General features: G+C 46.1%; 1 protein-coding gene across 1 annotated transcript in view; it reads left to right on the top strand.

Moving 5' to 3' along the window:
• The window catches only part of LOC149872605 (uncharacterized), a 112,913-nt gene that overhangs the window by 87,321 nt on the left and 1,046 nt on the right, over nucleotides 1-24,546 (top strand). Inside the window, exons 2-17 of the mRNA XM_090031820.1 lie at nucleotides 5,275-5,367; nucleotides 11,103-11,230; nucleotides 11,345-11,491; nucleotides 12,655-12,726; nucleotides 13,365-13,532; nucleotides 13,614-13,710; nucleotides 14,351-14,568; nucleotides 16,116-16,269; nucleotides 17,693-17,901; nucleotides 19,002-19,119; nucleotides 19,989-20,194; nucleotides 21,212-21,329; nucleotides 21,405-21,571; nucleotides 21,662-21,762; nucleotides 22,300-22,431; nucleotides 22,538-22,587. Coding sequence (XP_089887946.1) covers nucleotides 5,275-5,367; nucleotides 11,103-11,230; nucleotides 11,345-11,491; nucleotides 12,655-12,726; nucleotides 13,365-13,532; nucleotides 13,614-13,710; nucleotides 14,351-14,568; nucleotides 16,116-16,269; nucleotides 17,693-17,901; nucleotides 19,002-19,119; nucleotides 19,989-20,194; nucleotides 21,212-21,329; nucleotides 21,405-21,571; nucleotides 21,662-21,762; nucleotides 22,300-22,431; nucleotides 22,538-22,587 — 2,178 coding nt within the window. The remainder of the gene's footprint in view (nucleotides 1-5,274; nucleotides 5,368-11,102; nucleotides 11,231-11,344; nucleotides 11,492-12,654; nucleotides 12,727-13,364; nucleotides 13,533-13,613; nucleotides 13,711-14,350; nucleotides 14,569-16,115; nucleotides 16,270-17,692; nucleotides 17,902-19,001; nucleotides 19,120-19,988; nucleotides 20,195-21,211; nucleotides 21,330-21,404; nucleotides 21,572-21,661; nucleotides 21,763-22,299; nucleotides 22,432-22,537; nucleotides 22,588-24,546) is intronic.

Raw genomic sequence — 24,546 nt, 5'->3', positions numbered from 1 at the left:
ACTGCACGCAAGCCCAGGCCCATGGGGGATCTGCTGCTGAGCAGGGGCGACTGCCAAGGGACAGGCAGGGCTGTGGCCATTGACAGGGCAGCAGGCAGCACAAAGGCTACTGCTAAGGCCAGGACAGTATCCAGTACCCAGTGGTCCTCCTCCATGGCCTCCACTGCTTCGGCCACCACTCCAGTACAGTACAGCCCGTCACTCCAGGGCTTTCACATCCCTCTCTTCCAGGGCCAGGAGCTTGTCCCTGAATTCCTGGTCTGCTCAGTTCTTCTGCTGGTCCCTCTCCTCCTTGCACCAGTCCCTTGCCTCCTCTTGGGCAACATCCTTCTCCCGCCAGGCCCGCGAGTCCGCCAGGCACTCCTCGGCCACCGTGACCAGCTGGTCCAGCAGCCAGGTCTGGTCCTGGGCTCTGAGCTGCCACAGCCAGCACTTACGCAGGGCCCCAGCCAAGGCTGATGGTGACTCTGATGGCACATCCCAGCTGCAAACTGGTTCCTCTCCCCTGCATCCAGCTGTAGGACCTACAGAGCCAAGAAAAAGAGCTTGTTTTTCAGAGTTTGCAACATTTATGTTCTGAGATAAGATGCTCTGTACCAGGGGGCTGTGCACTGCCCAGCCTCAGATTGGGGATCGTATGTACGTGGGAACCCAGGGGCCATGGTAAGTGAGCCAGGCAGGCCTTGGCTCAGGCAGCCACCAGCCAAGCCCCCCGTCCCCACTCACTCCATAGGGCTCGGTGGCCCCCCTGGGTGCTGTCCGTAGGCAGCCTGCCTCCCCAACGCCATTCCTAGGTTTGGACAGGCCTGGCTCCTGGCAGCACCTGCTGCCATGCCTCCAGGGTTATTCTTCCCCCCTTCTCCTCTGCAGGCCACCCTGTTTCCTGTGCTGCTGCCAAGCTCATGGCACCCAGGCTCAGGGAGCGAGGGGCTCCTGGATGATTGGGACACAGAGCTGGTTGTGCTCCTGGTCTCCCCACAGGGGGCCAGCCAGCCCCACCCTGTACCAGCATTGCATCCCAAATGCGCCCCTGCTGACAGTGTCCCAGGTGCACCATGAGGAGCTGTTTGCACAGGCCAAAGGATGCCCAACCCACTGCGCCCTGCTGCTGCTGATCACCGCGATGCCCTGGGAGCACCTGCAAACCCGGCATGGGACCCTGAGCTTTGATGATGCAGCAGGAAAGCCTGTCCTGTCCCACAACCTCCACTGCCACCTGGCAGGCTACCTGTGACTGCACTACATGTCCCTGATCCCTACAGTTGAGAAGGAAATCACTGCCAGCATTGACACACTCCTCAGCATGAGAGGTCTGTGCTCCCTTAGCTAAAGGGGCACAGGCTGCTCAGTAAAGTTTTGCACTGTCTTCCACCTCCCTGCATGCTGTGGCAGGGCCTCTGGGGGCCAGGAGGAGCACAGACGGGCCAGGCAGGGAGTGGGGGCAGAGGCAGTGGTGGGGGCAGGAGAAGAGGCAGGGAGAGCCCCCCCCCAGTTCAGGGCTTACCAGGTAGGCATGGCAGGCATGCCCAATGGCCCAATTTAGTCCCTTCTGGTGGTGAGGATGCGTGGCTCTTCTGGTGTCCTGGGGTGCAGGGGTGCAGCATCTGGCTGCCTAGGCAGAGGCTTCCTTCAGGGAGGAGCTGGAGCTGCTCAAGGCTGGCGGCCTCCTGGGCAGGGCTGCACATCCAGAGCTCGTGGGGCAGGTGCTGGACTCGGCTCTTGGCGCTGTTGGAGAAGGCGAGGGGCAGGGAACGCAGCAGGATGGGCTTCTGGCACCTTGAGCCCCCGCCCCCCCGCCTTTGGCAACATGTTGCTGTATGCATCAGGCTTCAGTGGAGGCTGCCTGTGCTCAAGTACCTGGCACGGCTGTGCCCAGGGTCCCAGGGCACAAGGATAGGTCCAGCTGTCTCATAAAGGGCATGGACTTGTGGACAGTCCCCGGTCTGTGGTTGTGGTCAGTAACAGTGACCCACTGTGCTTTCAAGGCCTTGACCTTTATGAGGCACTGGCGCATCAGGCAGTCATGCCTGTGCTCCTGCATGCAACTTGACAGCAGTCACAGGTGTGTGCATTAGAGCGCCCACTCCATACAAACTGCTGGAGGACCTTAGCCTCACCTCACAATGCCACAAGGTGCACAGTTTCCTCCTTGGACTAGTTGCAGCCTGGGAGGCAGCATGGCTCCCTTGACACAGCAGTCCCAGTGCTGTTGGGCCTGGGTAGGTGCATACAGCACCCAGAGAGGGGACATGTCATGGGACAGGCAGGTACATGGCACTGCTGTGCCTGGGACCAGCGGCAGAGTCTGGGCAGCCTGCCGTGGCTGGCCTGGGGCCACTGGACTAGAACCTGGTAGCCAGAGGCTGGCTGCAGGTGGCCCAGGGTGCTGTTGGGCCTGGCAACTGGCTGCACCACCCAGCAGAGTGCAATGGCATGGGCCTGGCAGCCCTGGGGCTAGGCTGCAGGTGGCCCTCTGGTAGTGGTGCTGACTGGGAGTGAAGTTGCTCCCAGTCAGGATCTACATGTGCTCTACTGCACAGTAACTACTCAGGAGTTAATTTGTTACTTGTATTTACAGGTAGCAAATTTACTTCTGAGTAGAGCAAATTAGTGTGCAGTAAGCATCTGCATGTGTGGATGCTGACACTTACTGCCCAGTAATTTGCTCAGCTGAACAGTAAAGCATCTTGTGCAGACACACCCACTATGTAGATCTAGATCCTCCAGCAAGCTCTGTTAGCAGAAGATTCCTGCATAGGCATGGAGCATAGCACTTGAAGAGGGCCTGGAGTCACGCTGAAGGGTAAAAGATCTTGTGACTAATCTACAGTGCCAGGAAACGCTAACCCAGGCTTCTTGTATACCCTTGTGTATGTCATTTACCTACATTGTGCTATCGTTCTCCAGCTGTAGAAAGGGAATGCATCAACTCTCTTCTCATCAGCTGGGGAACTCCCTTCCCGTCAGCACAGAGGCAGAGAAGGATCTTGGACTCACTACTGATTCCAAGATGAACACGGGCTGCCAATGTGGGGACGCGGTCAGGAAGGCTAACTGCACCTTGTCATACATCCATAGATGCATCTCGAGCAGTTCCAAGGAGGTGATCCTCTCCCTCTATGCAGCACTGGTCAGGCCGCAGCTGGAGTACTGCGTCCAGTTCTGGGCACCACACTTCAAGAGGGATGTGGACAACATGGAAGGCCACTCATATGATTAGGGGGCAGCAGGGCAGACCCTACAATGAAAGGCTGAACCTGTTCAGCCTCTACAAGAGAAGGCAGAGAGGAGATCTGGTGGCCGCCTATAAACTTGCCAAGGGGGACCAGCAGGCAATGGGAGAGTCCCTGTTCCCCGCAATGGGAGAGTCCCTGTTCCCCCAAGCACTACTGGGGGTAACAAGGAACAATGGCCATAAGTTGACTGAGAGTAGCTTCAGGCTAGATCTCAGGAGGTGCTACTTCGCTGTCGGGCGTCTAGGAGCTAGGACCAACTTCCAAGATAAGTGGTGCTCGCTCCTACCCTGGGGGTCTTTAAAAGGAGGCTAGGCAACCACCTAGCTGGGGTCATTTGACCCCAGCATCCTTTCCTGCCCATGGCAGGGGGTTGGACTAGATGATCTGCTTAGATCCCTTCCAGCCCTACCAACTATGAAACTTCCCATGGCATTTGTATGGATGAATCCAGTATTTTTGAGAACCTCAAAAGGGAAGAGAATGCAAAATAGCTATATTATTTTAATATCCATATTGAAATAATCCATTAGGTCATGTATCATATAACATCCTTTCTGAATTTTGCTAGTCTCAAAACAATCAAAAAACAAGCCATTATAAAACTGACTTTCTTATTAAAAACAGATCTGCTGAGACATGTAAGCATATTTATTTATTTTTCTGTATTCCTGGTGGTACTATAACATTTGAGAATGGACTGGAGGTAGATCATCAAAATGTTTCTGATTATACATGCAGAGTTTCAAAAACAAACAACTAAGTCATTAGCTTAATTGTCCCACCTAATCCAGGAGACTTTCCTACATACATATTTTGTCTCCACTGGCAGAATCACTGAAGAAACTCATCAAAGCTAGTGGGAAACAAGTCCTATTTTTTAGCTTATCAGATTGATACCCTTCCCCCTTCATTATTCACAGTTCTGCTCAAAGTGCTGTTCTTTTCTAGTATTAAGAACACTCTTACTTCTAACAAAGTTTCTTCTCTTTTCTATTAGCATGTTACAGACCAAACCCACAACCGTCCAGCTGGCTTCGTTAAATGGGAGCATTTCAAAAGGAATGCAGTTTCAACAAAACACTCAGCAGTGATCAAACAAATCAAAGGGCACGGTACGGATTCACAAAAGCAAAGTGCAGGTGTCAGAGAGCTGCTGTTATCTGGGTCACAGCTGGGTCACAGGGACATTCACCGATAACATGAAAATATCTTCTTGTTAGGACCAATTAAAATACCCTAGGGGGAATAACTGTGTATCTGCTTGAGACCTAAAGGCAAAGCTGTCTGCCTAGCACTAAGAAATTATTTCCAATGGGCTGATCAAAGGGTGCTGCCAGCACCTAGCACACTATTAGGGCACCGATGACTAGAACAACCTTGCAAACCATCAGCAGCAGGATACTCCTCAAGTCCTGCACTGGGAGGGCCACTGGCTGAGCAACGCACTCTCTTCCACCAGGGAGAGTTTGAACCGTCTGAGAGGACCTTGTGGTTGGACCAGCACTCTCTTAATGATAAAGGCACCACTCCCTGATTCTCACTCCAGGTCCAGGGGAGAGGAGGCAAAGGGGCCTGACAGCACCCTCCATCCCCCCGAGTGTGATTTCCTTCTCCAGAGTCAGAGTTGCTTGGCTCCAAGGGGAGCGTACCAAGGAGAGGAGCCTTTGGAAGCTAAGCCCCCGCTGCGCAGGTTCGGTGTCCTTGGGAGAGCATGGAGGCTGTGGGCAGAGTGCTCTACAGGTAATGGTCTTCTGGTCAGCAATCCCCCTTCCCTTTCCGTATCTGTTTGCTCTGTTCCCCCATCCACCTTCTGTGTCTCTGTATTACAGATTTGGACTGCTTCTCTTATTGCTGGAGGCAGAGGTAGGGAGGACTCAAGTGCTGCAGTGGGTCCCTACAGGTTGGTGAAGCAAGAAAAAGGGAGTAGAGGACTTCATAAGAACTGTTTCCCTTTGCTTTGAACAGGAGGGCTGGGGCTTGTTGTCCCTGCTGTCCAGCCCTACTGGCTTATCTGCCACATCTCTGCTCCCCTCCCCAGGTTTTGTGGAGAGCAGCTGTTCCTCCAGGATATTCTGGATGAAGCTGAATAAACTCTTTCTGCAAGGAAAGTTCTTCCGTCTGGACATCCATGGTGAGCAGACAGATCTCAAACAAGGGGAAGGGTAGGGATTGTCTTAAATTTCTTCATCTGAAGTCTCTGCAAGTTGGCTCTTGTAGCTGTGCTCTCTCAATGTTAATTAGTAACTCATTCTGGAAAACTGGCAAGATGAAGGGAACATTGTGACTTAACCACAGGGGCTAACGTGGGCTTGGCCAATATCCTTATAGATGGAGAAGTTCCACACACATTCTAATAGTTACACACACATTCTCCTTTGATCCCTACCTTAAATATACCCAAGGAGTGATGGGGAGGATAACTCAATGGTGAGGAATTATCTTGGAACTTTAGTGACTTGGGTTCAAGTCCCTGCCCTGGCACTTGGGTGAGTCCATTAGCACAGAGCAATGATTCCCAAAGGGTGTGATGCTAGAGCAGTGTAAGTGTGTCATGAAAAATGGACCAAATCAGGCCCTGGCTGAGCTGGGCCAGCCCCACATTGCTGGACTGTGCCTCAGCCAAGACAGCCCTGCACGCAGGACTGGGCCAACAAAGTGGGGAGTGAAGTGTGGCACCAATTGCATTGCTGGAATAAAGTGTTCCCCAGCTATTGAAAGTTTAGGAAACACTGAGGTAGTTCTACATAGCATGGGTAGGCATATCCACGGTAGTCTGATAGTGACCATAACAATCATAAAACATTAGGGTTGGAAGGGATGTCAAGAGGTCAACCCCCCTGCTCAAAGTAGGACCAGCCCCAACTGTATCCCAGCCAAGGCTTTGTCTAGTGGGGTCTTAAAAACCTCCAAGGATGGTGATTTCACCACCTCTCTGAGTTGCCTATTCAAGTGCTTTACTACGCTCCTAGTGAGGAAGTTTTTCACGTCTAACCTAAACTTCCCTTGCTGCAACTTGAGCCCATTGCTCCTTGTTCTGTCATCTGCCACCACTGAGAACAGTCCAGCTCCATCCTCTTTTGAACCACCATGCAGGGAGTTGAAGGCTGTTATTAAATCCCCCCTCAGTCTTCTCTTCTCTAAACTAAATAAGCCCAGTTCCCTCAGCCTCTCCTCAGAAGTCATGTACCCATGCCCCTTAACCATTTTCCTGCCTTCCACTGGACCCCCTCTGAAGGTCCACATCCTATCTGTGGAAGGTGCCCAAAAGTGGACACGGCATTCCAGATGTGGCCTCACCAGTGCCAAAAAGAGGGAAAGAAACACTTCTCTCAATCTGCTGACAACACTCCTACCACTGCAGCCCAGCAAATGGCATGCCTTCTTCACAGCGAGAACACACTGCTGGCTCATATTCAGCTTCTTGTCCAATCTAACCCCCAGGTCCTTTTCTGCAGAGCTGCTACCCAGTCAGTCAGCCCCCAGCCTGCATGGGATTGTTCTGTCCTAAGTGCAGGACATTGCACTTGTCCCTCATGAGATTTCTTTTGGTCCAATCCTCAAGCTTGTTGATGTCTATCTGAATCCTAGCCCTACCCCCTCCAGTGTATCTACTACTCCACCAGCTTGGTGTCATCTGCAAACTTGCTGAAGGTGCACTCTGTGCCATCTTCCAGGTCACTGATCAAGACACTGGACAAAACCAGCCTGAGGACCAACCTCTGGGGCACTCCACTTGATACTGGCTGCCAGCTAGAGATTGAGCCACTGATTACTACCCCCTGAGCCTGACAATCCAGCCAGTTTTCTTTCCATCTTACAGTCCATTCATTCAACCCATACTTCCTTATCTTGTTTCCAAGAATGTTACAGGAGACTGTATCAAAAGCTTTGCTAAAGTCAAGGTATACTACATCCACTGGTCTCCCCATATCCACAGAGCCAGTCATCTCATCACAGAAGGAAATCAGGTTGGTCAGGCATGACTTGCCCTTGTGAATCCATGCTGTTTCTAATAACCTGCTTCTCATCCAAGTGCTTAGAAATGGATTCCTAGAGGACCTGCTCCATGATTTTTTCAGGGACAGAGGTGAGGCTCACTGGTCTGTAGTTGTTCCCTAGACCCTCCTTATATCTCTCCTTAAAGATGGGCAACATATGTGCCCTTTTCCAATCTTCTGGGACCTCACCTGATCACCATCAGTTTCCAAAGATGATGGCCAGTGGGTCTGCAATCACATCAGCCAACTCCCTCAACACCCTCAGGTACATCACGTCTGGCGCCATGGACTTGTACACATCCAGCTTTTCTAAATAGTCCCTAATCTGTTCTTTCTCTATTGTTGGCTGCTCATCTCTTCCCCAAACTGTGCTGCTCAGTGCAGTAGTCTGGAAGCTGCCTGTGAAGATTAAGGTAAAAGGCATTAAGTACTTCAGCCTTATATGCACCATCTGCCAAGAGGTGGCCTCCCCCATTCAGTAAGGGACCCACACTTTCCCTGACCTTCCTCTTGTTGCTAACATACTTGTAGAAACCCTTCTTCTTACCTCTCACATACTTAGCTTGTATTTTGGCTTTTGTAAGTTCATCCCTGCATGCCCGAGCAAAACTCTTTTACTCCTCCCTCGCTGTTTGTCCAAGTTTCCACTTCTTGTAAACTTCCTTATTGTGTTTTAGCTCATGCTCACAGAAGAGTTCCCTGCTAAGCCAAGCTGGTCTTCTGCCATACTTGCGAGTCTTCCTGCACAGTGGGATGGTTTGTTCCTGCACCTTCAGTAACATTTCTTTAAAATACAACCAATGCTACTGGACTCCTTTTCCCTCAGACCAGCCTCCCAAGGGATCCTGCCCATCAGTTCCCTGGACAAGTCACAGTCTGCTTTTCTGAAGTGAAGGGACCTAAACCTGTTCAGGCTTCACAAGAAAAGGCTGAGGCGGGACCTGGTGACTGTCTATAAACTCACTAGGGGGAAGCAGAAGGGTTTAGGGGAGACGCTGTTTCCCCCAGCGCCCCCTGGCATAACAAGGAACAATGGACACAAGTTATTAGAGAGTAGATTTAGACTAGACATCTGCAAGAACTACTTCACAGTCAGGGCGGCTAGGAGCTGGAACCAACTTCCTAGGGAAGTGGTGCTGGCTCCTACCCTGAGGATCTTTAAGAAGAGGCTTGATGCCTACCTGGCTGGGATCATTTGAGTCCAGTCTTTTTCTCCCGCCCAGGCGGGGGGTCAGACTTGAAGATCTACAAGGTCCCTTCCGACCCGACTTCTATGATTCTACGATTCTATGAACTGTTTGGGCTAGCCTCCTGTCTATACACCGAGCATCTTCAGTTTTGTATTCTAGCTGCTACCCTATGCCATCACATCCTCCCTACTATTATCACCTAGTAGCTTAAAGCTAAATTTATCTGCCCATGCTATTAGCACATGCTCGCTGTGCCTTTATTACCCAAAAGCAGGTAATACTGCACCTCAACATCCGAGGGGTGTTTTACATTAAGGAGAGCAGGGTGCTCCAATTATGTAGGAATGGGGACGGTATAAGAAGAGCTTGGCATTTTTTACAGTAAATAACCTATTTGCCTGTTTTGACTGAAACAAGTTTCTTTCAAGCTAAAGTCACAAATCCAGAGGGAAGCAGTGCTATCTTGCCTTTACCCCATACCCCAGTGATTGGGTAATCAGCCAGGATGTGGGAAATGCGGGTTAAATTCCTTCCTCTGCCTGGGATGATTTGAACACAGATCTCACACCAAAGTGCCCTAACCACAAGGTTATTAGCTAACTTAGGGTTTGCAGCATTTCCTACTGACAGCGTTCCACTTTGCATGGAATATTTAAATAGCTGTTGAGTTGGACGTTGAGTCTATTCCCTAATGGCTAAGGAAGGTGGAAATCAACCCTGTTCAAATGAATATTTAAGAGTTCTGTGCAAAATAGACTAATGTCATCATCAAGAACTTGAGGGAAACCTGCCTCACAATATATTATAGCAAGGGTGCTCAAACCATGGCCCATGGGGCCAGAGGCAGCCTGGGGGGCTCCCCATAGACCCAATAATTTGGTAGGGGGATGGGGGAAAGCAGTGGCAGCAATGGCTGCTCCTCTGCTGCCAAATTTCCAAACCTGTGGGGTGCCCCACCAGTTGGATAACATGGCCCTGCGTGCCATATCAGGTACACAGGGCCCAGTGGAGGCAACACAGGGTCCAATTCTGGTGTGTTGAGATGAGTCGAGGTGGAGCAGGACCAATGGGAGCATGTGGGGCCCAATTCACATATGCGGGGATGGGGGAGGTGGCACGGGGCCCTATTCAACCCACATGTTGGTCCCGCCAAAAGATAGAGCACCGTTGTATTACAGTGTAGTAGGAATACACTCTCCTAGGAAATAGAAATGGATTTGTTGTTTCCCATGTCTTGGACAAGTATCCTAATCACTGAGCTATTGACTGATAGAAGATTCCTCTCTGTGTTTTGTGAATGGTGCCTTTCATTTCTATTGCTTTGGGGGGGGGGGTTAAATGACAAACAGCAGTGAAGCCTTTTGTTTTGGGTAGAATTAAACTTTTTTCAAACCTGAAATGAGCATTGCTTTTTTCTGACCAAAATGAAAACTTTTGACTGGTTTGAAGGTCAAAATGTAAAGTCAATTATTAGAGTAGTCCTACCAGTAGAGAGCATAAATACTGCACAGAGTCGAGCTGCCGGTTTAACATTGGCTATTAGACTTCTATAGGACACCGTCTCTAATCCAGCCTAAAATAGTTCTTTAATCAAAGTGTAATTCACAAGAATCAATTTTACTGGGTGCAGCTACATGTACGCTATACTGTGGAGCTGACTAATTAGCTCTGCTGTAAAGTGTCACTGTCTACACGTGCGCTGGTATTAGGGTGCAGTAAATTAATTAAGTTTGCTGTAAGATAGTACTGTCCCCAAAAGTACCATCTTACAATGGAGTCACTTACTATGCAGAAAGCATGTGGGGATGGGGATGGGGGCCACAACAATTTGAGCAAGGGCACAGCAGCCTGAGGCTCGCAGCAGGCTCTGAGTCAGCCACACAGCTCCACACTTTGGGCACTCCAATGCCTCAGCCAGCTCCTTCACCTCCCAATGCCACCACCCAGAGCCCGGGCCTGATCCCCCTGCCTGCTGCCAACCCGGGGCTGCTCTGCCCCAGCTCAAACTGCTGCAGACCCAGACTCTCATGAAGATGCTGCATCTGACTCTGGCGTGAACTGCACTGGAGTTTATTGAGGCACACTAATTGCATGTAGAGATGTGCCCACTGACTACTAATTAGTGGAACTGAAAAATATCCACTGATTATACCCTGTCAGCCTATCAGCCCATCTCTACTCCAGACCCTATGCTAAATGATTTCTCTTAGTGCTTTACATTGATATTCCATAGTACTCCTCCTCCAGCTAAAAATACAGCATCTTGAGCTCCCAACATTTCCCAATGAGAAGTCGTATTGCAATATGTGACCTATATGCATCTTATCTAGAATTCCTGATGTTAACTAGAGATGAACTGCCAACTGTAAAAGGGCAATAGATCTCTCTCAGGGGAATTCTCCTGAATGGTTCTTGAGGCATCAGGGTGCTATATATAAAGGAATAGGCACTGAAATGAATGTGATGAATGGTCAGGTCAGCTCTTGAGCCCAGTAACACAGCCTCATGTGCCTTTAAAGGAGCACATTGATTCACCAAAGCCAGGTTTCTTTCTGACTGGAACTGCAGGAGCAAGTGGCTCTGCCCGTCACTCTGACTGAGAAGGTGCTTAAGCTTTTCCACTTCTATTGCATTTCTAACAGTGTCCCTTTCCTACTTCCCTCTTTCTTTGTCTTTAGATCCCTATCAGGGCACAGTCCTGCTTGATGAGATGCTGGCTGCTCGCTGTGGCTATGTTCTGTCTGAAGATGCCTGGGGCAATCCCATCTTCCGGGCTTCTGTGCTTGGCTGTCATGTAACGAATGAGGTGAGACTGAAGGTCAAAGGGAGAGGTTTGTTTCCAAGCAGTGACCATGGACTACTGCTGAGAGCCAACAAATCCCTTTTAAAATGACTTCTGAACTCTGTATTTTCTTTCTAGGCAGATGAACTGTTCTCCCTGACAGTAAACATAAAGGTGTCCTCATACCCAGACCTGAGGAGAGCAACAACCTATACATACCCTATGTACTGCACTTACTCCCAGTGGGCTCCAAGGGAAATTGTGTGCGAAGAAAATTACATGGAGGTAACTTTCACCAAATGCTAAATCATGTCCTTGTAATAGCTGCATGGCTATTCCATATACACACTTAAGGCAGAGTGCCTGTGCTAAGAGGTTTAATAATGGCAGATTTACATATTCTGAGACTTGTTTCTGACCCCTGATCACTAAAGCATAATTTAAGCCACTACAAGTAAATTTGACGCCATGCAGGCACATCCACTGAGCCCTAAAGTATATAGACCAGGAATGCACTGTAAGAAGTTGTGTATTTGGTCTCATCACCCATTTTAGCTGGAAAGTTAGGGTTTATGAGTCTCAAGTTCTGATGCGTCTCAAGGATTGCTGGTTGTGGCCATGATGCATCTCAAGGATTTTGTTGAATGGAATCAGGCTCCTGGTGGGCATATCACATGACACTTGAGGTTATTTTCTAGGCTACAGTAAAAGCATTTAATACAGAGTCACTTAGCCAATCAGGCTAGCATGGTTAAGGCCTGGCAGTTTCTATAGCCAATGCACACAAAGGAGTAATGTGGATGTCATCCAGTTGCCTCAACTCCCCAGTCCATTTACAGCTGGGTCAACTGGGAACAGCCTTCAGCATGAGCTTGGAGAAAGGCTTACAATCCTGGAGTCATGGCAAGGCATCTGAACCATGTTGCCAACATATCCCAGGCATCCTGTTGCTGTCGAAGAATCTTGAGCTAGTTTCTAGTACAAGTAAACCTTTATGAAGGTTGCAGTATTTTACTTTGTCTTCCAGGACTTGAGATTGTCTGGATTTATGCCAAAATATGGGTGCTGGGAAACAGGTTTGAGACTGGCAGCAGTTTTCTCACTTCCAAAACTTAATTCACTCTGTAGTAGGTAGCGGCCAGAATTGCACCTGTATTCTTAAACCTGCGTGCTTGTGATGAACTTGCTGTTAAACATGCTGCACGCTTACTTCCAAAACATGCAGTCAACTATGAGCATCTTCTGCACCCTTCCAAGTGCTTAGGAATTACCATCGGTTTTAAGAAGACATGGCACGTAAATCAAGCCAGAGACTAAGTGTTTTAAAGAACCGTCAGTGTGACCTGATCAAAGATAAACTGACACAGGTGAAATGTCTTGAAGGCCTTGGCCCCTTCACTACATAAAATCATGTTCCAGCCCAAAACTAATCTCTGCTCTATTTCTAGGTGTCTGTGATGAGTGAAGTACCTGGAATTTCTGCTGACAATCCTGCAGCATGGATATCAGCGCTGCCAGAGGTCTGGATCTTAGCTCCTTGCTTGTTTCTTCTCTCTAGCATCATTGATCAGTAGCTTGAGGGTTGATGCTACCAGTCTTGGAAGGAAACTCCATTACCTACAGGTCTACTAGATATAGTTTTAAAAGCAGAGATGCCATCAAACATGGGAAAATCTTTCAGAAGGATATTCATGGATAGGAAGAAGGAACACCGAGCAAATAAAAAAAAGCTCTCTAGATTGAAGAGGAGAAATATGGATGGAATGACAGAACATGGTTACTTATAAATTGCAGCCTGGTATTTTATGTGTAGGCTGTTGTAGCCGCAATTAGACATGAAGCCAGTTATATTATTTAAAACATGGAAGCTAAAATGTTTTAATTATGGGGGCTGCTTCAGGGCCACAGAGGTAACCTTCCTCTGTAGGTAAAGGCCAGGCACCTTCTCTATTACAAAGATGCCTGTGAAAACTGCATGTGACCTTGTTTTTAAGAAACATAAGCATTCTTCTGGCTTGAAAGCCTGGACATGTCGAGCACTACATCAGTTAGTCCAAATGGTAATGCCAAAAATATAAGCTTTTTCCATGTCATACCTTTTGTCTGAACTGGACACTTTTATACATCTCTGCTTTACAAAACCAGGTCTCTCTTTCAGGCCCGAAAAGTTGAATACCAGGTACGGGAATTGCTGTTTCCTTCTCCTTCAGTAAGAAAGAAAATTAGGGCAAGTGATGCCGCCAACTTGGGCTACAGCTTCAATAACACACTGACTCAAATATTTCTTCGTACTCCGTATTACAGCCATGAATCTGAATTTACGGTGGTAAGTTGCATCTCTTGCAATAGTACGTAAGATGGTGCCATTTTCTTTTTCTGCCACATCCAGTTTCCCTTTCCCCCCTAGGTTAATGGTGTAACTATGAACACAGTCAACTCCACTTTCATATACAGGCAGAGGTGGTTGCTTCTGTTGATTGACACAACTGTCTCATGTCCCATAGGTGAGTACCTGCTCATTTACCTAGTCTACTAAAGCAATCCACTCAAGCTAGTAGGAAATGTCTTCTCCACATCCAACTGCAATCCACTTTTCAAGAGAAGAAATATAAGAACAAGCCTATCAAAGCAACAGGATGCGTTTCAAAGTCAGAATTGCTTAACTCACTCTCTTATTTACCCTCTTCCCTGCTTAAAATTTTACACAAAGACAATAAGCTTTCAACAAAAGCTATAGCAGGATGTCTTCCAACTGAGCATGAAGACTAAAACCCGTTGTATTCTGACCAGTGAGTCAGAAATCATAACTAAATAATGCATGTACAAAGCTATGACAGTAGAAAATGGGTATTTTTGTATAGCATGTAGATTTTGGAGAGGAAAAATGTATGTGGGAGGAAGAGTGGGTTTAAAGGTTTTTGGCTCTGTCTCTGAAGAAGGTAACAACACATCTGGACTCAAGGCTGCATTGATCATCAGGGTTTCTCCCCGTCAGAAGGCTAATATCCTAATAAGCACTTTCACTAGTGATAGCTATAGAAGTACTTGGATGGAGCAGGGGTCAAGGGAAGGCAGCTATGGCAGAGTGATTATTAATCCCAGGAAACACCAATGGCCTGGCTCTTTGTTTATCTAAATCAACAGATGGTATCAGCTTCATGGATACTGCCCTAACCTGGACTTTGCCAAGGATTATCCCTACACTACTGTATCAAGAATCTACTTTTGTGTCCAAAAACATTTCAGTTGGAGTTGGTGGCCAACGAATAGTAAACCCTGAAGAACAAAACTATCTGCTGCAACATAATGAGACGCATGTTATAATAACCATCCCCATTGGAGCACCTGGAGGAAGATTAAAGGTTGGTGAGAACTGTACATAACTTAAGACAGTAATGGAGGACGACACGATTTCCGAACAGTGTTGATAGAGCAGTTGTGCTAGCTCCACCAAGCTACAGTTTAGGCATTATCCAGTTTCCTCTGTTGCCCTCCTCTTAAAGCTGGTCCACTGCACCTTGCATTTAATCTTCATTGGATAAAATGGATGGAGAGCAATGGCAAAGATTTTGCCCAGTGGAAGCAAGGGCCCAGACTAGAACCCAGACCCCCTCCCACACTCTGCTTTATCCTCTTCCTCCTAGCCTTGTACCAGAAGGTCAACTTTAAGAAGAGGGCTGGAGAGAGTGAGCAGCAATCTACAGGCCATGGGCCAGATCCAGCCTGCATAGCCATTTGATCTGGCCCACAGGCATAGGGCTTCAGCAGTGTTCAGCAGCAGGGGCTTTGGCATCAGTCACATTCCCTTGCCACCACAGGGAAGTGTTGGCTATGGCATTATTCTTCTGCTGCCAGGGGGAAAGGCTGTGTTGGCAGCTGGGTCCTAGCATTTCCCTACCACTCACCTCTGACCTGAACTAGGTCAACTCAGCCCTCAGCCCAAAAAGGTTGCCAACTGCTGGGCTATATAATGCCTAACCTGTGGCCTGGTGGTTAGAACTGTTGGGAAGAAAAAAAATGCAGGTTCAGACCACTTCTGGGTGAGAGAGACCTAGAACCTATGTCTCCTGCTCCCTGGGCTAGTGCTCTAGCTACTAAGCATGAGAACGTGCCTATTCAGCGAGACTGTGTGCAAAGCTAAATAGAATCCAAACCTGCATACATGCCCAAACCGGCAGTTCTGTGGATACATATATGCCATTTAGACGCATAAAGTGAAATAGGGTTCTGTCTTGAGTCTTGAAGAGCTAGCTTGCCATGCATGCAAACTAAGAGTGCCTTAACTTTTGTAATCTGGGGCAATTAGCACTAAGCTATCAAATTGATCAGGACATCAGCAAACACCCAATTATAAGCATGCCCAGAAACAGTTTCAGCCTGTTACAAAAAGGGCTTAGCAAGTTTTCTACAAGAGTCACTAAAACTCTAACCTATTTTGCAGATTTGGAATTAATAAGATTTCTATTTAACACCTTCGGCAACCTAACTTTTTAATATATTTAGTAGGCTAGTCTTATGTTGGCATTTATATTATATTGAAGTATAAGACAACAGAAGCCAAACTCCAAAGATCCTATTCTGAAGATTATGACCAGCTCTAGAAAACAAGTTGCATTTTAAAGGGTAGCATTCCTACCAACCAACAGCAAAAGTTCGTATGTAGGAGTCACTTGTTCACCAAACTTAATGAGAATAAATCCTCTGTAATTCACTTATTAGAACAAAATGACAATATACTTGACATGGGACAACAAACAAAATGCTTGCCTAGAAAAATCAACCTAAAATTGACCCTATGATGCTGTCTCTTCTGTAATGGTAGAACTTAAATTAAACATAACCATCTTCCACAGGAAACCTTAATACTCACACTCAGTGCTAACTTGTGATCTTAAATCTTGTCATCTAGAGCTCCATATCCAATGGAATCTATGGCGTCATTTACAGCATCGACTTGTTCTTGGAGCATGTGTGGACAGATGCTGACTGGAATATGACTAAGTACACTGTGGTCAAGCCCATCACTACACCTTTCATGCCTCGAATACCAAGAATTATTGACAGTAAGTGACTGCTTTTGGTTGGCCCAGATAACTTCCTTTTCTACTGAGTTATTGTTCAGTGTGGTTTCTATTGCATGCTAGCATGTACCAGAATGCCCTGTTTAGCTAGTTATCTGGATGAAGAAGTAGGATCCAAACTCTGATAAACTGAAACAGGCATATTAGCCGCTAAAGGAATCTCCATATGAGATGTCACAGATATGAAGCAGAGTGGAAAAGCACTAGGTATTAGAACATAACAGATGATTTTGCTCTAACTAACAAAATTCCTCCACTGATCAGTTAGACAGGGACCTACAAGAAGGATCATTTGCAGCGTGATTAGCTCACTGTGGAGAAAGTGTCACAAGAAGGATGTCCATCACCAGCTTCACTTTAAGCCTACTGTCATTACTGCAGGAGTATAGTGAACGTAGTTTGTCATTCACTGTTACAATAGCTTATGTCTTCTAACACAGCGGTAGGCAAAATCTGGCCAGCAGCCAGACTCCATTTCCCAGCAGCCCCTGCCCACATAAGTGGGGCCGGTCTCCTTGGAAAACCCAGCCGCAGCTGCATGTGAAAGCTCAAGATTGGGGGTGCCATGGAGACCAGCCCCAGCCGCCCTGGCAAGGCAGGCAGCAGATCAGGGCCATGGGCTGCCCCAGAGCCACTGAGATCTTGCAATGGGGGCAGCTTGCTCCAGAGCCTGGGCAGAGCCACGATCTGTGGCCTGCATGCTCCAGGCAGGGGTGTGGAGGCAGGGGATCCCAGCTCTGCCCCGGCTCCAGACCAGGCTGTCACCACTGGACAGAGCTGGGGCAGAGCCATGATCAACTGCCTGTGTGCCCCTGCCTGGAGCAAGCAGGCTACAGATCAGGGCTCTGCCCTAGCTCTGGAGCAAGCTGCCCGCATTGCACGATCCCAGCAGCTCCAGAGCAGCCCCCTGCCCTGCTCTGCCACACGCCCTGCCAACACGGCTTCATGGTAACCCCAAACTTGAGCTTTCATGCGCAGCTGTGGCTGGGGTCTCCCTGAAAACCAGCCCCAGCCACGTGGGCAGGGGCTGCTGGGAAACAGAGTCCAGCTGCTGACCAAATCCAGCCTGCAGGCTGGACTTTACTCATCCCTGTTCTAACATCTGTTAAGATGCCAGACATCATCTTAGTTTTCTAGATAACTGGTTTTGGGGCGAAGGGGAGAATCTGAGTCTTTAAGTCTAGTCTGTAATAGTATTGCACTATTCTGTACTCCAACTGTCTGACATACAGTTCTGAATGTATTACAGGAATGGCATTATACAAAATAATGCACCTCTAGAAATGTAGTGTGCCCATACTAAGGAGCTGACTGCTGGCTAAGCTTCTTTGAGTTTGAACGGCAAGCTAATTGTCCTCAGTGCTACACATGCCTTACCTGTAACTAGATGCTATTTCTCTCACAGAGACTCTTCAGGAGAAGAGAATATTTGAAGTTGCATTAGGACCCTTTCTTCCTGATGTCTCTCTGGTGACAGTCACAGTAGGAAATGTGCCACTTACCCCAAGACAGACTGAGTATCATGGGTTCAAGGTTTATGAAACTCCTTTTCCCAATGGAACAAAAGGATTTAATTTAGAAGTATCTTTTGATGATCCTAATGTTCTAAAGGAGGTAAGATATGGTAGATCTCCATTAACCATGATTGGCCAATACAGATGCTAAGTCAACTCTTGTTCAAATCATACCTCTGGCATTTAGTAATCAACAGCTGTGCGCTGAAAAAAGGCACATCAAGCCTGATCCGAATTAATATTCTTTTTAGAAAAATCATATATATGTAGCTCACCCTGTAAAGGAGTCTGGGACAAACCCAACTTAAATATGGCTTTGAATGCATTTTCCTCTGATACTTCTGTTAAAATGAATAGGGCTGCCACGTACATTGTTCAACATGAGAAATCTTACCCAATCTCTAAACTGCTGCCTCTTGGGACAGAGCTGACTACCTTGGAAAAACTAAAGTGTGATCACCTATTGCAATACAGCTATCTCACACATTCAGCCACTGTTAAACCTCCTTTTTACACAGTGCAGTTCAGACTGTGACTTGGGCAGCACACAAAGCAAGTGGACAGAGGCAGATGCAGACTCCTAGTAAATGATAAAGCTTTGCAAATTAAGAATACTTGCAGCATACGGTTTGTAAGTGATATGAGCTTAGATAGGTAAGGTACTTTTCTTAGATAGTAAAGCACTTTCTAATAAGAAAACCATTAAGGGCAGGTTTTTGGCAACTTGAAAATCCGTTTCAGAAGCTATCACTTTTGCTTTTATTAAAATGTCCCAAATCCAAAGACTAGAATGGCAAAGAGGAGACAGCTTCACCTCCCTTATAGCCCAGTGGGTAAGGGACTCTTCTTAGGTGCAAAACTAGGATCAGGTAAAGCAATTTTAGAAATGGGGTCTCTTACCTTCCAAGAGTGCCCTAACCACTTGGCTCAAGAGAATATGGGGGTGCCAGCACCAACTCTTTGATTAAATGAAGGAGTCTCATTTTTTTTTATTTCACCCAAACTAGCTACTACATCCTGAGCAGGTTGAGGCCAATTACAACCATATTTTTGGCAACTACACTGTATGTTTGGGGGGTGGAAGGCGGAGGTGTGCGGAGAGAGAGAGAAATTGCCTAGTGCTATGAACAATATACATTCCCAGTCATGCTGGAAGCAAAATGCTGCAGAATCTTCACTATTTCTTACCATCTCTTTCAGTATGTGAATAGAAATGAAACAAAATATACTCTCCGTGTTAACTATACTCTAAATGTGGGCCCTGAAATGAAACCATATCACCATTCAGCAGAAGTAGAATGTGTTGTTGCTGATATTGGTAAGCTTTCCTGTATGACTGACTAAACTGCACTAATATTGGAAGGGTAGGATTTTCATTCACTTCAGTGGGAACCAACTTAAGCTAAGCACAAATGCTTTTGAAAAAGCCCTACTCCTTAATAGCTCACTATTGGCAAATATAGCTAGTTTGCTGCTTTTCTCATGGCAACTCTTCTGCATCCTGGCAAGACTACAGGCAATAAAACTGAGTGTCTGAAAAGAACTGGCTAGCTAACCCAATGAACAAGATGCCTCAAAAACTTGATCACTGCATCTACTGGAAAAAAAACTTTCAAATGTTGCTATGAGTTTCAGCTTGTCCCAAAATCCTTGCTTCTAAATCCAGGCTAAAACAGCTGGTCCAAACAAGTTTCTGTAAGTTCCAGAAACAACATTTCTCTAAGTAGATAGTCATCTACTCAGGCTTAACGAGACACAAATTTAGTTTGTTAGTGAGAGCTGTTTTGGAGTTGTACATGGTGTTTTCTCAACTTTCCAAGTCATAGGATGCCCCAGGAGTTGTACATAGTCCTCACTGTCCTGTTCCAAGTTAGACAATGCGTATTGGGCTGAGTTCAAATAAGGCTGACACAAAAAACAGCACAACTTGTCTTGCCAGGGTTGCAAGGGTTGCCTGAAATAGTTAAGCAGGCATTTGCTAATGATTTAAGACTCCTGATGTCTGTCTTCTGTCCATGTGGTAAATGCAGTCACTTGTACACTACAAAGGACACGACAATGTAAACAACTGAGTAACTACATTTCTATAGTGTCAGTGTGAAAAAGTTACCCATGGTAAGAATAAACATCAAACTAAACATCTTTGTTAAAACTCTGTTTAACTTAAGTCCTATCTTTTTGCCACAGAACTACCAGAAGCAGTTGGTGACTGTGATAAAAATAACTTGTATTTAGCAGTTCCCATTTTTGGTCTGCACCAATATTGGAATCTATATGTTGGCAGTAAACTTCTGAATCAGCACACTGTGCTCTCCAATGGGTACCTCGTGACTACCAATTCTACCCACCTGGTATTGCAAGTACCTCTTTTTGCTACAGGAATTATCTATGAGGTATGCAGACACCACTATAGGGTCTCTATATAAAGGGCATAAGGTTGTTCACTCCTAGTCCTGTCTTATAGGGTTACACTAAGCACTCCTGATGCAGAACTCATCAAGAGGGAATGAGAAAGTAAATGTAACCGGATCAAGAGATTTCAGACTCCTACCTACTAGAAAGCAACTGCATTCCTTTCCCAGTACACTGGCTAAAGTGGTCCCCAAACAGAAATACAAACTTCACACGTTTTTAATATCCTGAGACAAATGCCCCATCCATATGGAGAAACCCAGAAAAATATGGCCTTTATTAAAGGAGTTCTGCTTACCTTGGTGGGTAACCTAAAGTTATATTTAGCCCATGTGAAAATAAGAATAATTAGAGACTCTTCCTAAACACATTATAAGATTGCAATAAACACCTAAGCTAGTCTGAATAACCTGCAGAACAGACCCCATGCCTCACACATACAGCTCATGTCAGACCCCCAGAATTAACTTTTCACATTGATTTGGGGGCAGCAGGGCAGGCCATACAAGGAGAGACTAGAGGGTCTGAACCTATTCAGCCTCCACAAGAGAAGGCTGAGGGGGATCTGGTGGCTGTCTACAAATTCACCAGGGTGGGGATCAGCAGGGAATAAAGAGATGTCCTGTTCTCCCGGGCACCACCCGGAATAACGGCCGAAAGTTGATAGAGAGCAGGTTCAGGCTAGACATCAGGAGGCATTACTTTACAGGTACAGCAGCTAGGACCTGGAACCAACTTCCAAGGGAAGTGGTGCTTGCTCCTACCTTGGGGGTCTTAAAGAGGAGGTTGGATAGCCACCTGACTGCTGTCATATGACCCCAGCATCCATTCTTGCCCAAGGCAGGGGGTCAGACTTGATGATATGTTTAGGTCCCTTCCAACCCTAGCTACTATACTATGATAACCTCAAACCTTAATGTTAAAGAGCAGCGTCTTAGTTATGCTGATCAATGATGTATTTTGACTGGAGAAATATTGGATTATTTCCCACCCCACAGGAAGTGTCCTTCCAGACAATCAAAACGAGATTTGATATTACACTGAGGAAAGTAAATACTATGGAGACCTTGCAAATATTCTCTGTTGGCTGCAATTTTAACTCTTCAGAATTTATAGGTAAGCCATGTACTTGGATCATAACATAGAACATGCTGCCTTTCCCGAATTAAAGAGCCTCCCTAATTTTCTTAGTATGCTATCCCAATGGAACAATAATCATTTCTGCCAAAATGAGGACTGTTCCTTCCATTGACATGAGAAAAACAAAACTGAAGGACAGCACCTGCAAGCCTGAAGAGTCTAACGATGGACGTGCCTTCTTCAAATTCCACGTCACCACTTGTGGCACATCGCAGAGGGTAGGCTACCGGCAAGGGTGTGCACATGCTAGCTTTCTCTCTCTCTTTTTACTGAGTAAACTTCCATTTTAATCAACTTTTTGCTTGCAGTTTGAAGGTAATCGCATCATTTATGAAAATGAAATATCTTATGATAAAAAGACTCTCCCAGCACGGGGACCACCTACAATCACAAGAGATCCAGACTACAGGTAGGAACCATAGCTAACTGGCTCTTCTTAACCTGAACACAGTATTTCAGAGAGAAATCATCCATAGACAGGATTTTGTTAAGTATGTTCTTAACAGAGACTCTGGCTTCTTATCCCATTACCTGGACTAGCTTTCATAACCCCTCTATTTCTCAGTGGGTTAACTGCTTTGTTTATCCCTTTTGATATCTTCAACCCACTATTGCCCCTTACAGCAGTCACTTTCCCTCAGCCTTTCCTCCCCTTCCTCTACCTTTATTTAAATGAATTCATTCCTTTCTATTTAGTACCTCCCTTTTCCACAAAGCCACTCATAGCATCTGAAGTAGGCTGCACCGTATGAAAGCTCATAAGCTACAGCCTGCTTCTTCAAATGCTCTGAAAGCTCATGCCTTTCTGAACAAGGTAGTTTATAAGGCACCAGCCTGCCCTGCCTCCTGCCTAACTTAAGATAACACAGTCAGCTACCTCTCTTGATCCTATGTAACAGTGATAGCTTTTCGAAAGTATCTACAAAAAAATGTCTTCCTATCTTAGATTAACAGTCTTGTGCTACTATCCAGCTGAAGAGACACTAATACAAACTGCCGTAGTTAATGACCCATCCAGGAGCCTATCTTCATCTTTTGGCTCTGGTAAATTGGTGGTGAGATCAAATCTTGCAAGTAGGTGGCATTATTTCCTTCATTTTTATACTCTATTGGATGCTTGTAGCTTTTCAACACTCTTTTTTCAGTGCATTACTTCTCATAATAATTATTTAACTCTTCTTTAGGACTGAAAAGACTCAGACAGGTCTGAATATAATTTCAAGGGTGTCAAAAGGTAAGAAAAGCAGAATAGTTCCAAAAGCATCTTCAACTGGCCACCGACAAAATCCCCAAACTTGTTCTCATAATGAATCTTTCATGGAATTTCTCTGAGTCAAACTTGACAAACATTTAGACCAGTGCTTTTCAACCTTTTTTCATTTGTGTACCCCTAAAAAATTTTGAATGTAGGTGTTGCAGTCCTTTGAAAATTGTAAGTGTGGGTATTCACATACTTTTGATTGATCACACTCGTCTTTCACGGACCCCTTAAACATAATCTGAGGACCCCCAAAGGTTTGCAGACCACAGGCTGAAAACCACTGATTTAGACAATTCTTGGAGCCCATGTTGTTTAAATCAAGGGGATAAATGAGGATCTCGATGTTGAAATGCACTTGGAAATCTGTTGGATGACAGGGTCGTGTAAAAGTACAATTTGAATGCACACAAATTAACATAAATGCATAATCCTGTAAAACCCTTGCTTGCTGTTCTAGCAGTGTAATCACCTGCTTCTGCTTGGCATGCTTCAGACCCAAAAATATGGCAGTGAGGATGCTCCAAGGTGTCTCCCACAACCAATTTCAAGACCACTGAAGCAAAACACTGAACTTTAGATCATGTTAGTATCTGGGCCCTTTTCCATTGCAATGTAGGGACTCTCATGAGAAGTAGACCTTTCCATATTTTGCAGAGGTGAAACTGATCCTTCTTAAATGATTTGCCTAAGATTATCCAGGGACTAGCGTAAGGTATTTCCAGGAAAACCTTGGAGACATTAAGTTCAGGGACAAAGGATAACGAGTTCAGAACAGATATCCTATTAGCGTAGACAGGGTTCCCATTCATGCTTACTGTGTGAAAGGATTTTTCTCCTTTTTAAACAGGGGGCGAGAACCTTGGCCTAGGTCAGGGTTAGGTCTTCACTGCCATGTCCCATCACTCTAGTAAAAGACCTGGATAATGTTGAAGTGCTGCATCCCTCTGAAGAGCTGCTGCAACAAAAGCATTATCCTTATTGAGTAATAGCATTAATAGACATGGGCTGCCTGCATATAGTAAAAGGATGTTTATAGAAATATCAAAATTCCCATACTGTGTGGAGCAAGGGTCCATCTTATATATCATCCAGTTGCCAGTAGTGGCCTGCAGAAAATGCTTGAGGAAGTAGAAAGCAGACAGGTGTAGAATTATATCTCCTCCACAAAGACTACCTACCCCTCATAGGAGTTATGGAAATCACAGAGAAGAAATGCTAGACGAGACTTCCAGAGGTCATCTAGTCCAATCCCCTGAAAAATTATTCCTGTCCAAACCACCCTATACAAATCCATAATCTAACCCCTTAGTAAAGTACCATCAACCCTGACATAACAAAAGACGTAACACCCTAACTGCCACAGGTAAAGCAGGGGAACCAGAGCAGCCAGTGTCCTTCTTCTGTAAAAAGTTGTCAATATATTTCTCAAGAGATCCCAGGCAGAGGGCCATGCCCTCCCACCGCCTACTACAGAGGAAGACGAAAAACCCCATAGTCTATACCAATTGGGGTAAAATTCCTTCCTGACCCAAAATATGGTAATCAGTGTGACCTTGAGCAGAGGGGCAAGACACCTCTGGTAGTCTTTAGACTTCAATCAGTGTTGCCCACCTCTGATTCAGCCCTTTTAGAGTGAACATTGAGAAGCCCTGCATATAATAGCTTAGTGGCTTAACCCTCAATTAGCACAATATTATTGTTCCTTTTACCTCCTAATGTCTTGCTTTTCATTTCTTTACCACAGTTGTACATTGAGGAAGTCCGAGTGTCCATAATAGTGCCCAGAACATAGCAAGGGCAGCTTGTGCCCAAAAGCTTGTCTAATATATCTTTCAATCATAAAGTTGGTGCAATAAAAAAACATTACCTCACTCCACAAATCCAGCTTCTTAACATTCCCTAGACCCACCACAGCAACAACAGCACTACTAC

Source organism: Crocodylus siamensis, chromosome 1, assembly GCF_052110815.1.
Source record: "Crocodylus siamensis isolate JL-2025a chromosome 1, ASM5211081v1, whole genome shotgun sequence".
Lineage (NCBI taxonomy): Eukaryota > Metazoa > Chordata > Crocodylia > Crocodylidae > Crocodylus > Crocodylus siamensis.
The sequence above is the reverse complement of the archived record's forward strand: the minus strand, read 5'-3'. Positions and strand labels throughout refer to the sequence as shown.